The sequence below is a fragment of the Myotis yumanensis genome, unplaced genomic scaffold, assembly GCF_028538775.1.
Source record: "Myotis yumanensis isolate MYYU_CA2020_CCGP unplaced genomic scaffold, mMyoYum1.0.hap1 SCAF_5, whole genome shotgun sequence".
NCBI classification, from domain to species: domain Eukaryota; kingdom Metazoa; phylum Chordata; class Mammalia; order Chiroptera; family Vespertilionidae; genus Myotis; species Myotis yumanensis.
The window spans coordinates 83,214,805-83,235,872 of NW_027223756.1; the positions used below are offsets into that span (position 1 = coordinate 83,214,805).

Below are 21,068 nucleotides of genomic sequence, written 5' to 3' on the forward strand. Positions count from 1 at the left end.
CCACCCAGCTCTCGCACCCCTGGCGCCCTGGGAATGACCACTCTCTCCACTCCCCGAAGCATCCGTGACCCGCGACCACCGTGCCCACCCCCACGAACACCCCCACGTGACTATCCATCGCAGATTAAAAAATCAGAAGCCACCACCACTGTGATCAAGCACAAGAATTAATTTAATGGGTAAAAACATTAAGTTATCACACAACTTTTGTCCATAAAGCTTAATAAATAGAATCTTTTTTTAAAGCTGTACAAGAGACAGGAAAACAAGTTTCCAACAAGATATGAATGAACTCATCCCACCCTCTTATCATTTGGAACTCCCCCCGCCCCCCATACTCAAAAGCAGAGTGCACACTTGAGATCGCTCTCTGTACAGTCAGCCAAGTCGCCAGGTTCCAGGAGCCCTGGAAGCCATGACCTCACTCTGGGGCTGAGGCTTTAAACGCTCTGCCCTTGGGACTCTGTCGCCCCAGCAGTCTGGGGAGTGGAGGAAACTGAACCGTTTAGGTGGCTGTTGCCTACAGGAGCCCTTCTCACCAAACACACAAAAGGGAAAAACAAATGAGAAATGTCCCTTGAGCACACACACTCCAGAAATCAATACCAACAAGCCACAAACTAGTGCTCCCCCACCCTCGGTAGCGGGGCTGGAGGAGCAAAAAGAGAAAGTGTTTCTTTCCTCCTTTCGGAGAGAGAACCCAGCTGGGTCCTGTGGCTGCAGTGGGTGGTCCTGGGTCACAGTGGTGCCACCATGTGCCCCTGCAGTATGTCCATGAGGTCCTGAGCCCCTCTCCCTTGCGCCAGCTCCAGAGGTGTGAGCCCCCTGGTATCCCTGTGATGGAGATCAGACTCGGCAGCCAGGAAGCTGACCACAGCCGTGTGGCCCTCCTGCACGGCCAGGTGGATGGGGAGCGACCCCGTGTTGTCAGGGGCGTTCACATCAGCACCGTGCTCCACCAACACCTTCAGCGTGTCGAGGAATCCAGTGCGGGCTGCATCGTGGGCCGGAGTGGTGCCGGAGGTGTCCTGGACATTGGGGCTGGCGCCTTGTTTCAGGAGCTCCAGGGCGATGGTGGGGCTGCCAAACATCATGACCTGTGCAGGGGCAGAGTTCAGGGGGGTTCTCAAAAGAGGGGTTCCAGGAAAAGGCATCACTTGGAGAGAGGGGTCATTCAGAAATAGGGAACACCAGAGAAGGGGTCCTCTGGAGAATGGAAAAAGCCCGGGGAACGCAAACCCCCAGGCAGCTGTTTGAGACCTCAGAGGACAAGGTCTCCTAGGAACGGGGACCCCCAAGAAACTAAGGAAAAACACCCACCCCAGGAACAGCTCCCATGCAAACTTTCAAAGAACCTAAGACCCTCCACAAGGAACCAGAGGACCACCACCCCCAGACGTGGGAAATCACCAGGAAATATAAACCTCCCTCCAGGAAATGGGTCTCATAAAATGAGAACTACCTCCCTTCCCTGCCCCCCGAACTTGACAGCCCCCTCAAGAGAAAAGAGATGCCCAGGAAATCTGAAACCCATTCTCCAATGAACAGCCCCTCCCATATAACCGGAACGCTCCCCTAGAACACCTGAATCACTCCAGAAATGAGCTTCCTCTCTAAAAGGACCCCAGGGATGGGGACTACTATGCAACCTGTACCTGTTCCCCCCGTGGGACTCCCGTGATATACCAAGAATCCAAGGGGGGGGGGGGGGGAAGAACCTAAGGGGGGGAGAAGAACCTAAGGGGGCGGGGAAGAGAAAAGAACGGAGATCACCCCCCACACAAGGAGCTGGATCTCTCTGGGAACCCCACAGACAATAAGAACGCGGTGGAGACCTGAATCCCTTCTTCCAATGGTCGGGTCTCCCCATAGGAACCCAAAGAAACAAGGGCCGACCCCGTGAAACCGGTATCCAGAGAAGCTGAATCCTCGCTCATGGAAAAAGAACCTCCCAGGAAAACTGCACCCCCAGCACCCGAAGACCAAGGCATCTCAGAGATGGAAAGCCTTCCCTTCCCCCATCCACGCCCCATCCACCAGCACCTACGAAAGGGGGCATCAGGGCGTGACGACAGCCCCCAAATGGGGGCCCGGATCCCGGTCGGCCCCCGCCGGGGCAGGAGACCTCAGCAGCGGGGTCTGGGCCCCGTTCCCTCCCGGCTCCGCTGCCCCGGCCTCGCTGCCGGGCCGGCCGGCCTCACCTGCAGCGCCGTCTTGCCGAAGCGGTTCAGGGCGTCGGGGTGCACCAGCTCGCGGTGCAGAAGGCGGCGCACCTCCCGCACGTCGCCTCGGGCCGCGGCCCCGCTCAGCCGGTCGCCGGCGCGGACCTCCTCCAGCAGCATGGCGACACCGGCCTGGGAAGCCCCCCGCCCCACCCGGCACGGTCAGGGCGGGGGCAGCCACCGGTGCTGGCCCCCCCCCGCCCCCCCGCGGAGCTGCCAGCCTGCGCCGGGCTCCTGGCCCGGCTCGCCAGTCCGGGGCTCCGCCGCGACCCCCACCGCCCCCACCCCCGGCCGGCTCCTCCCCGCTGTCAGCCGGCAGGTCGCGAGGGGCTGGGAAGCAGGCCCAACCCTCCGCGGCCCGCAGGGGGCCCCGTCTCCGCCCCACTCACCCTCCCTCCTCCTCTGCGGGCGGAGTCTCTTCTGAGCAGACGCCGAGACGCGGCTGCGGAGCTGTCCGCCCGGGAGCGAGGCCGCGCGCTGAGCTCCGCCCCCAACGCAGCCGATTTGTTTTCTTACAAACTCGCTCGCTACAAAGTAGCCCCGCCAGCCGCCCGGCGCCCGACCCTGCGACGCCCCGCCCACGCGCCCAGGGCAGCCAATAGCTACGCGTTGCCGGGGAGGGTTGGAGCGCTGGCGTGGGCGGTGCAGCTCCTGATTGGCCGAGCCGCGGCGATTGGCGGACCGCCGGCAATGGCGGGGTTTTCGGTTTTTCAAATGCGCCTGGCGCGCGGGAGGCAGAGCCGGTTTAACTGACCGGGGAGAGAAAGTTCAAGGCCAGGGGAACGCGGGCTGCTCCAGGAACCCAGCGCCTCCGTTGGGGCCGCCTCGCCAGCGGTTCCACCATAAATGCTGTGCGATAAGCATTTATTCGTCCTTCACAGGGAGCGAATAAATGCACTTGTCTCATTCATGCACTCACCTTGTGCAGGAACCTTTCCCATCGCACATTCAAGCACCTACATAATTTAAGACAGCGTTAAGCACCGTAAAGAAAATAAAACGAGCGAATGAGGAGGAAATCTCTTTCTGGCTCAGATTGAATCAGCCCGAGCACAGCAAGTGCAAGGGACGAGAGGAACGTTCATGCCGCAGCTGCCACGTGTCTGGACCTGGCAGAAACCTTCATTCAAACATTTACTAGGGGGAAATTTTTATTTTATTTTTTACTGAACACCTACTGTATGGTAGGCGCCCAACTGGAGAGCGAGCTACAGTTCAGGGCAGGAGGGAACAGTAATTACATATTTTCAGAGTGGTAAACGCTAAGGGAGTTGATACAACGGGATAAGTAAGAGTCTATTGGGAAAGGAGGCTGTTGAAACAGAGGTCACCCTGAATTGGTTACATTGATTTGAGACCGGAAGTTACGGTAAGGAGCGTGTGTGGATACCCAGGAAAAGCATGCCAGGTCCAGGGCACTACAAATGCGAAGGCCCTGCGGTGGGAGTGCGCCTGGTGTGTCCAGAAAGAGCCGGGTATGGAGGGGGAGGTGAGGGCACGTAGGTGGCGGGATGGGTGGCACAGATGGAGGGAAGCACGCCAGGGTTCTGAGCGGAGGAGCCAGGGCTGACTTGGAGGTTTAACAGCGCCCTCTGGCGGCTGCGAGGGGAACTGACTCTAGGGAGGCGGGGAGGAAAGTCCGCGGGGAGGAAAATCCCCGGTCAGGGGACGGAGGAGGAGGCAGCTGGACTGGCCCAGAGGAGCTGTGACCAGGGCTGAAGAATGGCTCTGTGCTACCCACTGCCATCCCAGCAATTCATCCCTGGCATCCCCAGTCCCCAGCCAAGAAGCACATGCACAGCTGAGTTGATGTTTTTAATGCCATCCTCAAATGAGCAGCTGTGAAGAAGGAGGGGCACCAACACCCCCTAAGGCAGGTCACTGCGTGAAGGCACTCCTGAATGGGCTTCCAGGCCCCTCCTCTCTTTCTTCATATAAAAGTGGAAGTGGAAGAGGGAAGCTGGGAGGCCATCCCTCCCAGCCTATGGGTAGAGGACAAGACTGGGAGGGGGCCAGGTGCTGGGAGCAGGAAGCAGGAAACTGCTAAGCCAACAGAGGCCTGCTCACACCTCCCCCACCTCCCTTCCCTCCCTCTAAAGTCGGCAATCAGGACCCAGGGAGAGGGAGGCCCGCGTTCCAGGCCCTACCTCCTCTCCTTTCTAGCTGGTACGAAGTTGATAATCTGCAAGGAAACAATGAGCAGGGACATCTCAGAATGGGACAAATGGTGCAGAGGGACAGCCTCCCCAATCCTTCCCCAGCCCCAGTGTTCAGGATCAATTCTGCCAGGAAGTTACAAGGCTAAGGGTGAATCAAACACAGGGAATGAACCCACAGTAACTAGCCTGTTTCCAGGCAGCAGATGGAACTGACAACTGCCCCCCATTTTAAAGATGGGCAAACAAAGGCCCAAGTTGGCATGGTGACAAAGACAGGATAGGCCTGTTAAGTTCTGGAGCCCTCGAAGTGAGAGTGAGAATGCACCAAAACTCCAAGACCATCCCCATCATCCCTTTGACCCCACTGTCCCAGGGAGCCGGCTGCCTTACCACCACTCTGGGTGATGTAGCGGACCCAGGGCAGGGCCTGGTAACCGCTTTTCTCAATGATCTTCATGTATCGGACCTGAAAGGAAATGAAAGGAGGGGGCCCAGGTTGAGGGGAGAGAGCTTGCTGGGACCAGGGGAGTATATGTGACACCACTTGGGGAAGTAAGGGCACAGGCTGGGAGTAATTCAGTGACATGGCTCGGGGCAACCATGTGGCATGGACAGTGGGACGGGGGAAAGGAAGGAGGTCCAGGAGAGAGGTCCAGAAAGAGATGACACAGTGTGAGGAAAGAGACACAACACAGTTTGGGGGAGATGAGGTGCCACAGGCCAAGGGAATGGTGAACAGCTTGTGAGTAAGAGAGGGATGGAAGTTACAAGTCAGTGGGGAGTAAAGTGGCACAGAACAGAGGGAGAGGGGGAGGGAGGAGGAGAGAAAAAGGGAGAGGAGACCCAGGCTGAGGGCAGAAGAGGCAAACAATGTTCTGGGGGAAAGACACGGTTGGCTACAGAGGAGAGGTGACTCAGTAGGGGAACCTACTGAGGTCTAAGAGAAGAGCCGCCCTGCCCACTTCCCTTACCTGAATCCCGGAGACGGTGAAATAGGGGATCTCAAACTTGACCCCAATGGGGGGCCGGCCCTCCTCCTCCTCCTTCTCCACACTGGGGAGGCCAAAGTGGGCACGCATCAGGTACTCCTTGCCCCCCTAAAGGCACAGGGGGGCATCAGACACACCGAGGGGTCCCTAAGCACCACAGACCATCCTCACAACAGCCCCTGGAGCCGTCTCAGCTCTCGGCCCCTTTCACAGACAAGAAAGGCTCCTGGCTAAGACTCACAGCCTCAGCTCGGTTGGAAGGTGGGTTGGGGCCATCTCCCACTTTTCAGGCCCTGATGATGATCCCCTTCCCCCCCACCCCCTGATTCCAGGGACAGACCAAACCCTCCATGGGCCCAAGGATGTGGGTAACATAATCCTGCCTATTTCAGGTGGGCAAACTGAGGATCCACGTGGGGAACAGGGCTTCCCGAGGCCATGCAGCTCAGAGAGGCAAGAGTGGGGGGAGCCCCATCTGTGTGGCTCAGTGGTTGAACATCGACCTATGAACCAGGAGGTCACGGTTTGATTCCGGTCAGGGCACATGTCTGGGTTTCAGGCTCACTTCCCAGTAGGGGGCGTGCAGGAGGCAGCCAATTGTTGATTCTCTCATCACTGATGTTTCTCCCTCTCTCTCCCTCTCCCTTCCACTCTGAAATCAATAAAAATATATATTAAAAAAAAAGAGAGGGGGGGGGTGGGAATCTGAACCCAAGGCTGGGTGCCTCAGACCTGGTAGGGAAGCTTTACCACCATGCCAGCCTGATGTCTAGCTTTATTACCCCACCCCCCACCCCCACAATGACAACCATGTGCAGGTAGATGTGGGTCTCTGATTGGTTATCCCCCTGGCCCTCAAGCAGTTGGAGTGGGTCCTTGCAGAGCCCCACCCCTCTCCAGTGCTCACCGGGAAAGACTTAATACTCCAAATCACGATGTTCTTCTCGGGCACATACTTGGCACTGCCCACGCTGGTCTTGAAGCGCGGGGAGTCGGCATCACTGGGCACCGGCACAGATATCTCCACACCGTTGGCCACCGACTGCTTCTTAAACTGTCCCTTGGCCTGGTGGGGGGGAGAGAGAGTGCAGCAGGAAGAATTTGCTCATGGATTCTGCAACTATTCACCAAGCCCTTTCCATGTGCCTTCTCATCGAGAGCCTCCACAACCCTGAAGTGAAAACCACTGTCCTGCCCAATTTGCAGATGAGGAAAACAGAGGCACAGAGGCATTTGCTTGGAGACACACAGCCAACAAGTGGCAGAGCAGGGTCCACACCCATGAGAGACTCCAGGGGCCCTACCCTTAGTGCCTTCCATATGGAAAATGTCATACACCTCTGCCAGGTCCAAAATGACTTCCATGAGCCCATCAGAGAGGGGTTTTCATTTGAAGGTGGCACTTACTGAGCCCCTGCCATGTGCCAAGCACTTAATCCTCTCACTGATTCTGTAAAGTAGGATCCATTCCTAAAGTCCATTTGTAAGAGACTGAGGTACAGCCCTAGCTGGTTTGGCTCAGTGGATAGAGCATCGTCCTGTGGACTACAGGGCCCCAGGTTTGATTCCGGTCAAGAGCACATGCCTGGGTTGCGGGCTCGATCCCCAGTAGGGGGGGTGGGGGCGAGCAGGAGGCAGCCAATGAATGATTCTCTCTCATCATTGATGTTTCTCTCTCTCTCTCTCTCTCTCTCAAATCAATAAAAATATGTATTTTTAAAAAGAGACTGAGGTACAGAGAGAAAGAGCATTTTGCCCAAGTCACATAGCTGGTAATTGGCATAGTGGGGATTCAAACTGAGCCTGTGTCCTCAACCATTACATGTCCTCCTTACAGATGAATGAAGAAGCTACAACACTATATGTATATCTAGAGCTGTGTGACAGGACAAGCTTTCACCATAAGGTTTCCAAGTGTTCCATGTGTGGTAGCTACCCTTATGATTACTACTATTACTTATTCACCTGGGGAGGAATATTTGAGACGTGGGATCTGGGGCAGAGGACTTGGAGGTAAATGGTGAAGCGGGGAATGAAAGGCTATAGCATTAACAGTCCCTTTCCCTTTCCTGCAGAGATGGGGCCATTGAAGAGCATCAAGACCTCCCTGGTGACCATCCACTGTGCAACCCAGCTCCCCTGAGACCCCAAGGCCAGGGAACAAAGGCAAATCTAAGAACACAGACTCCTGAGTCAGGCGGACCCAAGTTCAACATGAGGGGCGCTCCCTGCCTAGCTGAGTGACATCATAATCCCAGGACCTGTTTCCCCGTCTGTGAAAGGGGGCTGTGCTACAAGCTCTGAAGAAGCTCCTGCTGTGGGACTGGGACACATGCACAAGCTGCTTATGGCAATGGGAACGGGAGCAGCCAAGAACTGAGAACAACCCATGTGAGAGAATGGAGACACAGATTCCCATGGTGGAATATTCTACAGCTATAGAAATGGATGCACAAACTATGACACCCGAATTCATTTTTAAATCGATGTTGCCCTAACCGGTTTAGCTCAGTGGATAGGGCGTCGGCCTGCGGACTGAAAGGTCCCAGGTTCGATTCCGGTCAAGGGCATGTACGTGGGTTGCGGGCACATCCCCAGTAGGAGGTGTGCAGGAGGCAGCTGATCGATGTTTCTTACTCTCTATCCCTCTCCCTTCCTCTCTGTAAAAAACCAATAAAATATATTTTTTTAAATCGATGTTTCATGGACAAAGTAAGTTATACACAAAATCATACAGAAGCTGGCAGGAATGAAATATTTGTGGCTACACATGTGGGGGGCGAAATTATGAAGAAAAGCAAATAAATCATTTACATAAAATTCAAGATTGTAATTACCTCTGGGCAAAGGGAGAGCAGGAATGGGGGAGGGACATGTGGGGATCAGAGGCTCTGGTCAAATACATTTTTTTGTTGTTGAAATATATTTTTATTGATTTCAGAGAAGAAGGGAGAGGGAGAGATAGAAACATCAACAATGAGAGAGCACCATCGATAGGCTGCCTCCTGCACACCTCACACCGGGGATCGAGCCCCAACCGGGAATCAAACCATGATCTCCTGGTTCATAGGTTGACACTCAAACACTAAGCCAGGCCCATGGCTGGGCAAGGTCAAGTACATTTAAATAAGTTGGGTATTTCATTATTCTTTAAATCATAAAAATATGCCATCTATCTATCTATCTATGTATACATATATATTAAAAAAGTAAATATGTAAGTAAAACAGATCATAGATGGTGATAATAGAAGAGAAAAATAGAGCAAAGAAGGGAGGTGGGAAATGCTGGGGGCGGGTATAATTCTCAATAGGTATACCCATCAGGGAAGGCCTGTTTGAGGAGATGACATTTAAGCACCTAGACCAGCGGTTCTCAACCTGTGGGTCGAGACCCCTTTGGTGGTCGAACGACCCTTTCACAGGGGTCGCCTAAGACCATCCTGCATATCAGACATTTACATTACGATTCATAACAGTAGCAACATTACAGTTATGAAGTAGCAACGAAAATAATTTTATGGTTGGGGGTCACAACATGAGGAACTGTATTTAAAGGGCCAGAAGGTTGAGAACCACTGACCTAGACTATCTCCAACTTAGGAGATTAAGGAGATTCGATAAGGAGTCATGGGTATACCTGGGTGAGTGGGGGCGGAGTGATCCAGGGAAAGGGAACAGCCAGTGCAAAGGCCCTGCAGGGGTTCAGGGACCTGAGCTTGGAAGGTTTGGGAACCAGCCAGGGGCGAGTGTGGCTGGAAGGAAATGAACCAGGAGGGAGGTGGGAGAGGAAGTTAGATTGGTGAGGAGGTGGGAGGGGCAGATCGAGCACTGTGAGTAACTGTTCCTCCAACCCACCTTGACCATAATCTCCACCCGGCTGTGGGAGAACTTCTCAATGACAGACTCAATCCAGATCAGCGGCTTGACCTGCAGACAAAGGAAGGGGGGCTCTGGGAGGTTCTGGGGTCACCCTCCTCCCCTGCCATGGGGCTTGACCCTGCCTCACCTGGGTGCTGAGGCGGTAGGACATGAGCTCGAAGTCGCCATCAGGTGGGATAAAGGAAATGGTGCGGTCATTGTCAAAACGGGAGAGTCGCACACACTGGTGAAATTTCACATCCTCCAGTTCCACCGACTTGTTCTTGTTTCCTGAAACTCAGAGCCAAGCATGCAGGATGACCCTGGGGGCCGGGGCAGGGTCCCTACCCCTAGCCCACTGCTATCATCACCCCCATTTGACAGATGAGGAAACTGAGGCCCAGAGTGGATGAGTAACTTGCCCAATCACCCAGCTGCCCAGGGGCAGAGCCAGGATCTGAACCCAGGGAATCTGAGTCTCACTGTCAGGCTTTTAAATGCAATGCTAGTCTGTCACCTTGTATAGCCTAGAATGTCAGCTCTGTGAGGGCCAGGGTTTGTCTTTTTCGTCATTGCCTGTCCTTGCACCCAGCACTTTAATAATAAAGAAGCATTTGCTCAAAGAACCAGCAGCTGTAGTGCTGGCTATGACCAGCAGAGGGTGCTCGAGTGCTGATTTCAGAACTGACTGCAATTCTCTGGGGCCCCAGATGCAGAGGGGTCTCTGTCTCCTCCATGAACCCCCTGCTCCAGACACCTACGGCCAGTGAGCTCAAAGAGCACGCGATCGTTGAGGCCGAGCCGCAGCTCTGGCATTCCCGACAGAAACACCTTGAGCTTGATGGTGCCCACGATCTCACTCAGCAGGACACTGCCATTGGCATTGACCTGGGGATGCACACATGGGCATGAGGGTCAGCAGGCAGAGGGCCCCCTCTCCTGTCCCCAGACCGCGACAGGGGCGGGTGGGGTTGTGGGGGCTCACCAGCAGGTTGACAGACTCTATGACGTCGATGAAGACCTCATTCTTCTTGTACTTGATGCCCTCGGAGCGCCAGGACACAGCATTGGTGACAGTGGGCGGCACCCGTGACTTGCCCGTCTCCAGCTTGTTGCCCTGCTGTGTGATGTACCTGGCAGGACGGCAGGGAGCATGATCAGGGGGACCCGGGGACACCTCCTGGCCCTCCTCAACTTCGTGCCACCATGACCGGCCCTGTGGCTGCTCCCACAGCACACTCACTCCTGCAGAATCTTGCTGTCAGTGGTCTGGGGGAAGCCAAAGTCCATGAGCTCATCCAGCAGCTCGTAGACAATGACAAAGTTGTCCCTGATGCTCTCCTCCTCCAGCTCCTTGAAGTATTCGGAGAATACCTGGGGGTGTAGGAACAGACACCCACAGAGGTGGAGCTGGTGGAGCCATAGGCTGGGTCCCCATTGATCCAGCCAGCCATCCAACAAGCAATTATTGAGTGCCTACTTTAAACCAGTGCTGGGACATTAACGATGGACAAAGCCCACAGGGTCCCTGCCCTCAGGGAGAAGTCCAGTGTGGGAAATGGACTGGTAACAGAACCAATATAATCCAACGTGTTGGGTACAATAATATGGAAAACTCAAGGAAAGCAGGAACCCAGAGGTGGGGAGGTCCAGGAAGAATTAGAACTGGTTTTCTTGTTTGTTTGTTTTTTCTTGGACCATGGATCCCTGCATATCTGATGTTCATGGGCCCATCTCAGAATAAATACATAAAACAAAATACACAGATGGCAAAGGAAACCTGTTATACAGAAACATGACTGAGGTCATGGACTTTCTGTATTCTATTCATAGGCCTTGGAAGTTTGGGGTCCCCAAGTTAACAGCCCCTGGGAATTAGTAGGCATAACCACAGAAGAGAACCTGTTAGCCATCAACATTTGAACTATTCTCCACTCCTCATTCTGCTCCAACCTCACTGGCCTTTCTATTCCTACCCCAGGGCCTTTGCATATGCCATTCCCTCTGCTTGGAACACTCTTCCTTCAGCTCATCTCACAGAGGCCTGCTTGTCATTCAGACCTCAGCTCAAATGTCACCCCCTCAAGGTAAGGAGTCTTGGGTATACCTGGGTGAGTGGGGACCACTCCCCTCCATGAGTATCATGATGCTATGGTGAGATTAGCATCTTAATCAGATTTAATCTCCTTTATGCCCTTTAACTCCTCAGGACAGAGACCTGTCTAATGCATAGGTGTTTTTCCTTTGCCTGGCAGAGAGGAGACAAATCCATGAATATTTCTTGTTTGTTGAATAGCGATGACTGAGCACTTTCTCAGTCATTGAGAATGGCATATAGTAAGAGCTCACTACATTATATGATTTTGTAACATTTGCGATAATGCTAACAATAATACCAAGCCTTTATTGAGCACTTAGTGTATACTGAGCACTGTTTTAGGCACTTTAGAGGTATGAATTTTATTAATTTGTACAACCCCGAGGTAGGACTTGCTGTCACCCCCAGTTTAGAGGCACAGAGAGAAGAGACTTGCTCAAGGTCATACAGCCAGGAAGCAGGGAAAGCTAGGATTGGAAACCAGTTCACTCTGGCTCAGATTTGAGCAGTTACACTCTCTCGAAGACCCCTTGGTCCCTGCCTATTATAGGGAGAGATGATCCCATAGCAGCCAGTGAGAACACAAAGTGATGGGACTTTGTTAAGGGCACCCCCAGGGAGGTCAGGCAGAGCTTCTTAGAAAAATGGATCATGAAAGAGATGGGCAGGACAGGTGGACCAACAGACCAGCTGACCAATGGGAGGCCCCAACCTACCTCCACTGTCTTGTAGAGGAAGGAGTACACGAGCGAGGCATTGGCGTTCTTCAGCGTGGTGGCCACCACTGTGGGCAGCGAGGTTAAGGAAAAGGTGCCGTTTTCAAAGGGCTCAAATGGAGCACAGACCCTGAACCCCCACCCTGTTCCCCACCAGCACCCCATTTCTGCCCACCCACACACCCCTAGGCTGAGGACAGGAGTTGCACTGATGTGCTGTGCAACTCCTATCCTCAGCCTACCCTCTCTGGGCCTGAGCTGCCACCACCCCAACCCCCCAGGGACCCCACCTGTGGCTGGATACAGTAGAGGTTGCTGTATTTGATCCACAGGAAGTGGACCCGGCCGTGGCTCAGCAGTGGGGTCAGAGCGCCCTCTTCCTCCCGCTGCATGAGCAGAGGCATAAAGTGCTCTATCTCGCTCATGGCCACATCGCCCTTGTAGTTTCGACTGATCAGGGGCTAAGGGTGGGCAGAGAAGGCCCAGTCATCACTGGGATCCAGGGACCCTCCACCCAGGGGCACTCTACCCAGAGTGCCTGGTTTGGACCCTACTCCCTGGCCCAGGGGCCTGAGCACCTCTCTGCACCTCAGTTTCCTCCTCTGTAAAATGGGCACCTGATAACAGCTAACATGTCTAGACCCTTCACTAAGGTCCAGGTCATAGTTCTACTAAAGACTGGATGCTTGGCCCTCCCCCTCCCAGGAGCACACCCACACCTTTCTTCACTCTTAAGTGTGCATCTCCTACACCAGTGATGGCGAACCTATGACACGTGTGTCAGAGGTGACACGCGAACTCATTTTTTTGGTTGATTTTTCTTTGTTAAATGGCATTTAAATATATAAAATAAATATCAAAAATATAAGTCTTTGTTTTACTATGGTTGCAAATATCAAAAAATTTCCATATGTGACACGGCACCAGAGTTAAGTTAGGGTTTTTCAAAATGCTGACACGCCGAGCTCAAAAGGTTCGCCATCGCCGAACCGGTTTGGCTCAGTGGATAGAGCGTCGGCCTGCGGACTCAGGAGTCCCGGGTTCGATTCCGGTCAAGGGCATGTGCCTTGGTTGCGGGCACATCCCCGGTGGGGGGTGTGCAGGAGGCAGCTGATCGATCTCTCTCATCAATGTTTCTAACTCTCTGTCCCTCTTCCTTCTTCTCCGTAAAAAATCAATAAAATATATTTAAAAAAAAAAAAAAAAGGTTCGCCATCACTGGCCTACACCCTAAGGGCCCCCAGGAGACTTGCAACCGGGGGAGCAATGGGCAGCTGCAGTTCCTCCCAGGACCTGTCTGTTGCCAAGGCCCTCTTTCCTCTGACTTTTCAGTGAGCCAATAGCAGCCCTGCCCAGGCTCATTTCTTTCCTATAAAGTGCCAAAGTAGGCTCTCTCCTGCTGCTTCTTCTATCCTAAACCTTCCTTTTTCATTGTCCCCAGCTTTAATAGATATGCTCTCAGAAAAAAAAAAAAAAAGAGTGAATGTTTGCTTGCTGATTTAGTTCTCACCACTACCCTGTGAGGTCGTGTCATTGTCACCTCATTTCACAGCTGGGGAAACTGAGGTAGGAACCGTGTTCATAATAAGTGGGAAATCAGGAATTGGACCAAGTACCCTCATTCCAGAAATCCTGCTCTTGCCCAGGGCTTCATATGCACAAAATCGGAAGGTAGGGATGACGAACGGTAAGAAGGGAAGGATGGGAGGAAGGACAGATTATAGAAAGAGGAGAAAAGAGAGATTATAGAAGAGGGAAGGAAGGAAGAAAAGAAAGATCATGCCAAGAAGTAAAAGAAAAAAAGAAAGATTATACCTAAAAGAGAAAAAGAAAGAAAATAAAAATGATTGTGCCCATATAGCTCTCTCAGCTCTGACTGGCAGGGAGTAAGCCATCAAGAACAACAGAACCTAATTGTTTCGTCCAGTGCTCAGAACTGGGAGCAGGTCCTCAGACACCTGAGCTCTCACCATTATTATCGGAAATATTATCTTCCCCATCGCTCTTATGATTGCTACTGAATGACGGGGCAGTAAGAGGGGGCCCCAGAAAGGGACAAAGCAGCCCCAAAGGGGAATCAGGGCCCCCTGGCCCTGCTGTCTGCCCCACATATTCATACTGTGGGTGCGGATGGTGGCAGAAATAACAATTCCAGTGGGCCGATCCCCGCGTGTTCGCAGCAGGGCTGCGGGTTGTGCTGTGTTTGGGGTGGAGACCCCTCGTTCCCATGGTTACGGAGCGTGAGACCCAGGCTCAGAGAGGCGAGCACGCGGCCGGTGCCGGCGGGACGGGACCGGGACTCGGGACCCGGGACTCGGGTGGGGGAGGGGAGCCCCCGCCCTCGGGGACACCTGGGCCGCGCTGCCACCCACCTGTCCGCCCCCGCCCACCCCCCGCCCCCCGCCCAGCCTCACCTTGCCCTTGACGTCGAGGATGAAGACAGCCGAGGCGGACATGGTGGCGGCCGGCGGACCGGGAGCCGGGAGGGAGGACGGAGACGACGGCGACGGCGGCGCCGCTTCCTTCTTCCTGCGGAAGCGCCGGCGCAGGTGAGCGCCCAGGTGAGCGCGTCTTAAAGGGGAGGCCGCCAGGTGAGCGGAGCTGTCAGCGGACAAGAAGTCCCGGCGCCCTGACCGGTTTGGCTCAGTGGATAGAGCCTCGGCCTGCGGACTGAAGGGTCCCAGGTTCGATTCCGGTCAAGGGCATGTACCTGGGTTGCGGGCGCGTCCCCAGTGGGGGGTATGCGGGAGGCAGCTGATCGATGTTTCTCTCTCATCAATGTGTCTAGCTCTCTATCCCTCTCCTTTCCTCTCTGTGAAAATCAATAAAATATATTAAAAAAAAAAAAGAAGTCCCGGCGGGAAGGAAAGGGGCAGGACTCCGGCCCGCACAGCTACCCCGCCTCGCCTTCCCTTCGCGCCCAGGAGTGCGGATGGGTGGAGACCCAGACATCCGTCCACCCGTCCGTCCGTCCATCCGTCCGTCCGTCCGGTCTCTCCCACACGCATGTCAGACCCAATACAGCAGGGACTTTGTCCTGTTCATGTTTGTATTTCCAGTGCCCAGCACTGGGTGCTCAATAATATTTGTCCAAATCATTAGTTCTTTCCCTCGTTTATACAATAAATATTTATGAATTATTCTCTCTCTCTCTTTTTTTTTTTTTCATCTTACACTCAGTGAATTAACAGCATTGGATTCAGACTGGCCAGGTCCCGGGTTCTGTGGGCTTTGGGGGCAGGCCCAGCCACAACAAACACAGGAAAATGGGCGAGAGGGCAGGGGGAGGAGAGAGTTAACAGATTTGGTCTTGAACTTGGAGGTTTGGGTGGAAAAGTGATGATCCTTGGGGCTTGGGATGAGGACCAGCAGGAAGAAAGCTGTCTGATGGGGGCCTGGGCAGGCCCCAGGGATGGGCTGGCACCCTTGGGACCTCCTCCCCCGAGGACAGGCACTGGGCTCAGTCTCCTGCCCCACACCACCCGTGGGAGAGATGCGGCCCTCATCCCCTCGCTCCTCTCAGGCTCAGAGGCTGTTTCAGGTTGAGCCTCTGAAAGAAGCTTTTGCCCAACTCTTGCTGATCATGATGGCACAGGAGGGGGCGGCCTTGGTGGCCGTTGGGAGGAAGCCTGCAAAGAGGCCCCTGGTGCCGGACCGCCGGGATCCGCAGCCACAGCAGCAGCAGCAGCAGCCACAGCCACGTGGAGTCAGCGTGCACGTGGGCGGGTAACACTCTCACAGCCACCACCGCTCCCAGCGCAACCTGGCATTGAGCCTTCGCCACATCAAAGGGTAGAGTCAGGCTGGCAGCCATCGTCCCTGAGATGTCGCCAGCCACAAAGCTGATGCCCACTGAAGTCTGGTCCTTTGGCCTGCGCCCACTCAGCCAGCTCTTTACCAGCTCATAGTTGAACCGGTGCAGGGCTGAAGAGGGCACATCCGGAAGAGCAGTGGGGCCCCAGCCCAGCCACAGTGAGGGCAGCCGCCCTGAGCTACGGAGGTTCGGACTCAGGCACCCAACTCCCAGTATGACACGGGCTGAGCCTGCAGCTTAGTCCCTACAGGCTCTAGGGGCCTTGTCACAGTCAGGGTGCCCAAGCAGGCCAGTGCACCAGCCACCATGGGTGCATAGAAGTCAGAGGCCAGGGCTCGACCACACACGAAGGCCTTGAGTTGTCATAGGCCGTGAAGTAGATGGCAGTTGCTGGCACAGTCATCACCAGGTGAAGCGAGTGGGGTCCTGAACGCAGGTGGCACAGCGGGCACCATTTGGGCACAGGTACCGGGGTTCCAGGACACCATTGCAATACAGGAGGCACTTCCCTGTGGGTTGGAGGGAGGAGGGAAATTTGGCGTAAGAGGCTCCGGAGTCTGGAGGGAGGCATCAGCTCACTGGTCACTGCGGGGAGTTGAGACTGCAGGTGGGCCTTCACCACGTCCAGGGGGGTCATGAAAGTGGAGGTGATCACAGCCCCGGCACCTGGGGCCACCATTTGTTGGAGGGGACTGATGCCCCCAGCGTCCAGATAAGCCATCAATTCTGGCTTTAGGACGGGTCTGCACACGTTTACCTCACCTATGAATTATTCTTTCACTTAAATATTAATCACTAGTAAATTCTTTCACTCAGTGACAGGAACTGTGGGTTGCACTCTGAGTAAGGCAAATGTAGCTGCTTTTATTATTATTCCTAATGTTATTCTTATTCATTCAAAAATATTTTTAATATTTTTTATTAATTTCAGAGAGGAAGGGAGAGGGAGAGAGAGATAGAAACATCAATGATGAGAGAGAACCATAGACCGGCTGCTTCCTGTTGACTGGGAATCGAACCGTGACCTCTTGGTTCATAGGTTGAAGCTCAACCACTGAGCACACAGCTTGAACCATTCAAAAAATATTTATAGTCCTAGCTGGTTTGGCTCAGTGACTAGAGCATTGACCTGCGGATTGAAGGGTCCCTGGTTCTATTCTGGTCAAGGGCACATGCCCAAGTTTCAGGCTCTATTCCCAGTATGGGGCGTGCAAGAGGCAGCTGATCAATGATTCTCATTGATATTTCTATCTCTCTCTCCCTCTCCCTTCCTCTCTGAAATCAATAAAAATATTTTTTAAGCCCTAGCCGGTTTGGTTCAGTGGATAGAGTGTCGGGCCTGTGAACTGAATGATCCCGGGTTCGATTCCAGTCAGGGGCACATGCCTGAGAATATTTTCCCATTGATTTTTAGAGAGAGTGGAAGGAAGGGGGAGAGACAGAGAGAGAGAGTAACATTGATGGGAGAGAGACACATTGATTGATTGCCTTCTGCTGGCACCCTGACCAGGGCCAGGGATAAAGCCTGCAACCAAGATTCCTTGACTGGAACCGAACCTGGGACCCTTCAGTCTGTGGGCCAACGCTCTATCCATTGAGCCAAACCGGCTAGGGCCCAACACTTCTTTTTTTATTTTCTTTTTTTTTTAAGGTTGTTATTTTTTGCTGTGTTTGATTCCAGTCTTCCCAACTATGTTTTATCTGATAATTCAGGACCTGAGGGGAAGACCTTCTTGTCTTCTTACATTGGAAGAAGCAGAGGTCGAGAGAGGTAAAGCCACTGGTTCAAGGCCACAGCCTGGAGACAGCTGAGTCAAAATTGGAATCTGAGTCTTAACAAGCCTGATCCCAGCTTTTCACCCACCTGCTCTGCTGCATTGTGGGATACGAGTATTCCTATTACTAACAACAGCTCCCGCCTGTTTGCTGCTCCCTGTACTCAGGTGCTGCCCTAACCGTCTCCCATGCAGGAACCCTCCATGAAACCATGTTTTTATTTAGAGAAGCCTATTACCTCCATTCGACAGATAGGAAAATGGAAGCTCAGAGAATCAGTGACTCTACAAAGTCACCTGCCAGCCTGGCTGGTGTGGCTCAGTGGTTGAGCCTCGACCTATGAACCAAGAGGTCACGGTTCAATTTCTGGTCAGGGTACATGCGGGTGTTGTGAGCTCATCCCCAGTGTGGAGCATGCCAGAGGCAGCTGATCAATGATTCTCTCTCATCATTGATATTTCTATCTCTCTCTCCCTCTTCCTTCCTCTCTGAAATCAATAAAAATATGTATGTAAAAAGTCACCTGCCAGAGAAACCAAGATGGCGGCATAGGTAAACACCAGAAATTGCTGCTTCGTACAACCACTTCAAAAATACAACTAAAAGACAAAATGGACATCATCCAGAACCACAGGAAGGCTGGCTGAGTGGAAATTCTACAACTAGAAGGAAAGAAAAAAGCACACTGAGACTCAGAGGAGGTGCGGAAGTAAAGTGCAGAGGTACGGAGATGCACATGGAAAGGGCTGTCAACTGAGGACATGGTTGTATCGGGAGGGAGTCTCAAGCTCCCGACTGCTCTGAACTCCAGTTCCGGGCGAGTCTCTGGGGACCCAGACTCATAAGAGGAGAAACTGGACTGTCTGGCAGTGGGCGGAACTCGAGGGCAGCTTTCTCTCAGAGGTGCTTGCAGTGATTACCGGGACACTGAGACGTGGGGTCTCTTAGGGTAGGACTGAGGATCAGCCATAGCTTTTTGCTCCGCCCTGTTGATTCCCAGAGACCCTGCCCCAGCAGAGGCTTTTGCATATGAAAGGTCTGGCCCTTTGCAATATGAAAATTACCTAACAAACTGCAGCTTGGTCAGAGAGACCCAGAACTTCCAAAAGAAGGCCCAAGGCCCCACAGCAGCTTGCATTGCTTCACAGCTGGGCCTCATCTGGGCACCTTCAAACCCCAAACAAAGAAGAGGAATCTGCAGATCTCTCCATAGCTCCTGCTGGGTAGCCTCAGGCAGAGGCTAAATTAGCACCTCCTTAGAGATCCAAGAGCCAGTGTACCCAGTGGTCAGAGTGGGACCATCCAGATTACAACTCCTCAGATCCATAAGGAACACACTCATGGGGCAGATTCAGTGAGCACCAAAGCCCCACTGAAGCAAGTCTTGCCCCATAAGGGTGTCTCCAGCACAGAAGTTCTCCCACTGCAGACACAGCTGATTCTCACAGCCAATTGGCCTGGAGGTCAATTCCTCCCAGTGATAACTACAACAATCAAGGCTTAACTACAACAAGACTGTGCACAAAGCCCACAAGGGGGTGCACCAAGAGTGTCCACCTCAGGTAACTGGGGAGGCTGAGCCACTGGGCCCTATAGGACACCTAGCACAGAAAGCCACTCTACCAACATAAAAAATGTGGAGACAAAGAAACAGGTCACAAATGACAGAAATGGAGGAAAGCAAACTACTGGATATAGAGTTCAAAACCCACACTTATAAGGTTTTTCAAGAATTTTCTAGAAACCGCTGATAAATTTAGTGAGACCCTCAATAAATCTAGCGAGACCCTTGAGGATATGAAAAAGGACCAACTAGAAGTTAAGCATACACTGATTGAAATAAAGAATATTATACAGAGTTCCAACAGCAGACTAGAGGAGCGCAAGAATCAAGTCAAAGATTTGAAATACGAAGAAGCAAAAAACACGCAACCGGAAAAACAAAAAGAAAAAAGAATCCATGGCAAAACCGGTTTGGCTCAGTGGATAGAGCGTCAGCCTGCGGACTGAAAGGTCCCAGGTTTGATTCTGGTCAAGGGCATGTACTTGGGTTGCGGGCACATCCCTAGTAGGAGATGTGCAGGAGGCAGCTGATCGATGTTTCTCTCTCATTGAGGTTTCTAACTCTCTATCTCTCTCCCTTCCTCTCTGTAAAAAATCAATAAAATATATTTAAAAAAAAAAGAAAAAAGAATCCAAAAATATGAAGATAGCGTAAGGAGCCTCTGGGACAACTTTAAGGGCACCAACATCCGAATTATAGGGGTGCCAGAAGAAGAAAGAGAGCAAGATATTGAAAACCTTTTTGAAGAAATAATGACAGAAAACTTCCCCTACCTGGTGAAAGAAATAGACCTCCAAATCCAGGAAGCGCAGAGAACCCCAAACAAAAGGAATCCAAAGAGGACCACACCAAGACACATCATAATTAAAATGCCAAGAGCAAAAGACAAAGAGAGAATCTTAAAAGCAGCAAGAGAAAAAAAGTCAGTTACCTACAAGCGAGTACCCATACAACTGTCAGCTGATTTCTCAACAGAAACTATGCAGGCCAGAAGGGAGTGGCAAGAAATATTCAAAGTGATGAATGCCAAGAACCTACAACCAAGATTACTTTACCCAGCAAAGCTATCATTCAGAATTGAAGGTCAGATAAAGAGCTTCACAGATAAGAAAAAGCTAAAGGAGTTCATCACCACCAAACCAGTATTATATGAAATGCTGAAAGGTATCCTTTAAGAAGAGGAAGAAGAAGAAAAAGGTAAAGATACAAATTATGAACAACAAATACACATCTATCAACAAGTGAATCTAAAAATCAAGTGAATAAATAATCTGATGAACAGAATAAACTGGTGATTATAATAGAATCAGGGGCATAGAAAGGGAGTGGACTGACTATTCTGGGGGGGGAAGGGGTTTGGGGGTGCAGGAAGAGACTGGACAAAAATCGTACACCTATGGATGAGGACAGTGGGGGGGGGGTAAGGGCAGAGAGTGGGGTGGGAACTGGGTGGAGGGGAGCTATGGGGTGGGGGGGGAGGAACAACTATAATAATCTGAACAATAAGGATTTAATTTAAAAAAAAAAAGTCACCTGCCAGCAGTGGCCAAGCTGGAATTCTAATCCTGCAAACCCAAGGTTTTATGCTGCTTTCTTCTCAAATAAGGGTAATCTCCAAGATCCTACCAGCCCTCCGCTCAGAAGGTGATTTAGGGGAGCTTGGGAGCTGCCAGTCCCTCACCCCAGCCCAGGCATCACTGAACCTCATCAAGGGCCCTTCTCCTGGGGCCCTGAGGTGTTTTCAGGCAGTAAATAGAACCCAAAAGCCTGGGCCAGGCGCCCTGGAATCTGAAACTCAAGTCTTGTTTGGCTGAAAAATTCATGAGCCCCGAAGCTACAGTGGGGTCAGAGAACAGAGCATCTCTGTGTG

General features: G+C 52.6%; 2 protein-coding genes and 1 pseudogene across 4 annotated transcripts; all 3 read right to left on the reverse strand.

The window, feature by feature from the left end:
- Positions 1-154: 154 nt before the first annotated feature.
- On the reverse strand, positions 155-3,938 carry CDKN2D (cyclin dependent kinase inhibitor 2D). 2 transcript variants are annotated; one of them, XM_070416027.1, is made up of 3 exons: positions 2,612-3,938; positions 2,202-2,354; positions 155-1,097 (listed from the first exon to the last, which is right to left on the reverse strand). In XM_070416027.1, exons 2-3 carry the CDS (start codon positions 2,340-2,342, stop codon positions 738-740), a joined length of 501 nt encoding a protein of 166 aa, XP_070272128.1. In that variant the 5' UTR covers positions 2,343-2,354; positions 2,612-3,938; the 3' UTR covers positions 155-737. The 2 variants fall into 2 exon arrangements, with proteins under 2 accessions (XP_070272128.1, XP_070272127.1); XM_070416026.1 differs by lacking the exon at positions 2,612-3,938 and having other exon boundaries at positions 2,202-2,406.
- Positions 3,939-4,024: 86 nt separating this feature from the next.
- AP1M2 (adaptor related protein complex 1 subunit mu 2) lies at positions 4,025-14,568 on the reverse strand. Of its 2 annotated transcripts, none has more exons than XM_070416025.1 (12): positions 14,459-14,568; positions 12,349-12,505; positions 12,045-12,112; positions 10,474-10,604; positions 10,216-10,363; positions 9,992-10,118; positions 9,379-9,521; positions 9,228-9,299; positions 6,278-6,436; positions 5,353-5,478; positions 4,772-4,847; positions 4,025-4,404 (listed from the first exon to the last, which is right to left on the reverse strand). In XM_070416025.1, the coding sequence occupies exons 1-12, from the start codon at positions 14,498-14,500 to the stop codon at positions 4,382-4,384; spliced, it is 1,272 nt and encodes a 423-aa protein (XP_070272126.1). In that variant the 5' UTR covers positions 14,501-14,568; the 3' UTR covers positions 4,025-4,381. The 2 variants fall into 2 exon arrangements, with proteins under 2 accessions (XP_070272126.1, XP_070272125.1); XM_070416024.1 differs by having other exon boundaries at positions 9,379-9,527.
- A 978-nt stretch (positions 14,569-15,546) lies between these two features.
- Positions 15,547-16,579, reverse strand: LOC139011453 (mitochondrial glutathione transporter SLC25A39 pseudogene; annotated as a pseudogene).
- Positions 16,580-21,068: the final 4,489 nt, after the last annotated feature.

Coding starts and splice junctions, on each gene's coding strand:
- CDKN2D (XM_070416027.1), bottom strand. CDS start 2,342: ATGCTGCTGGAGGAGGTCCGCGCCGGCGACCGGCTGAGCGGGGCCGCG. Junction 1,098..2,201: donor TCGGCAAGACGGCGCTGCAG/GTGAGGCCGGCC, acceptor GCCCCTGCACAG/GTCATGATGTTTGGCAGCCC.
- AP1M2 (XM_070416024.1), bottom strand. CDS start 14,500: ATGTCCGCCTCGGCTGTCTTCATCCTCGACGTCAAGGGCAAG. Junction 10,364..10,473: donor GACAGCAAGATTCTGCAGGA/GTGAGTGTGCTG, acceptor CCGTCCTGCCAG/GTACATCACACAGCAGGGCA. Junction 4,848..5,352: donor TCACCGTCTCCGGGATTCAG/GTAAGGGAAGTG, acceptor ATTTCCTTTCAG/GTCCGATACATGAAGATCAT.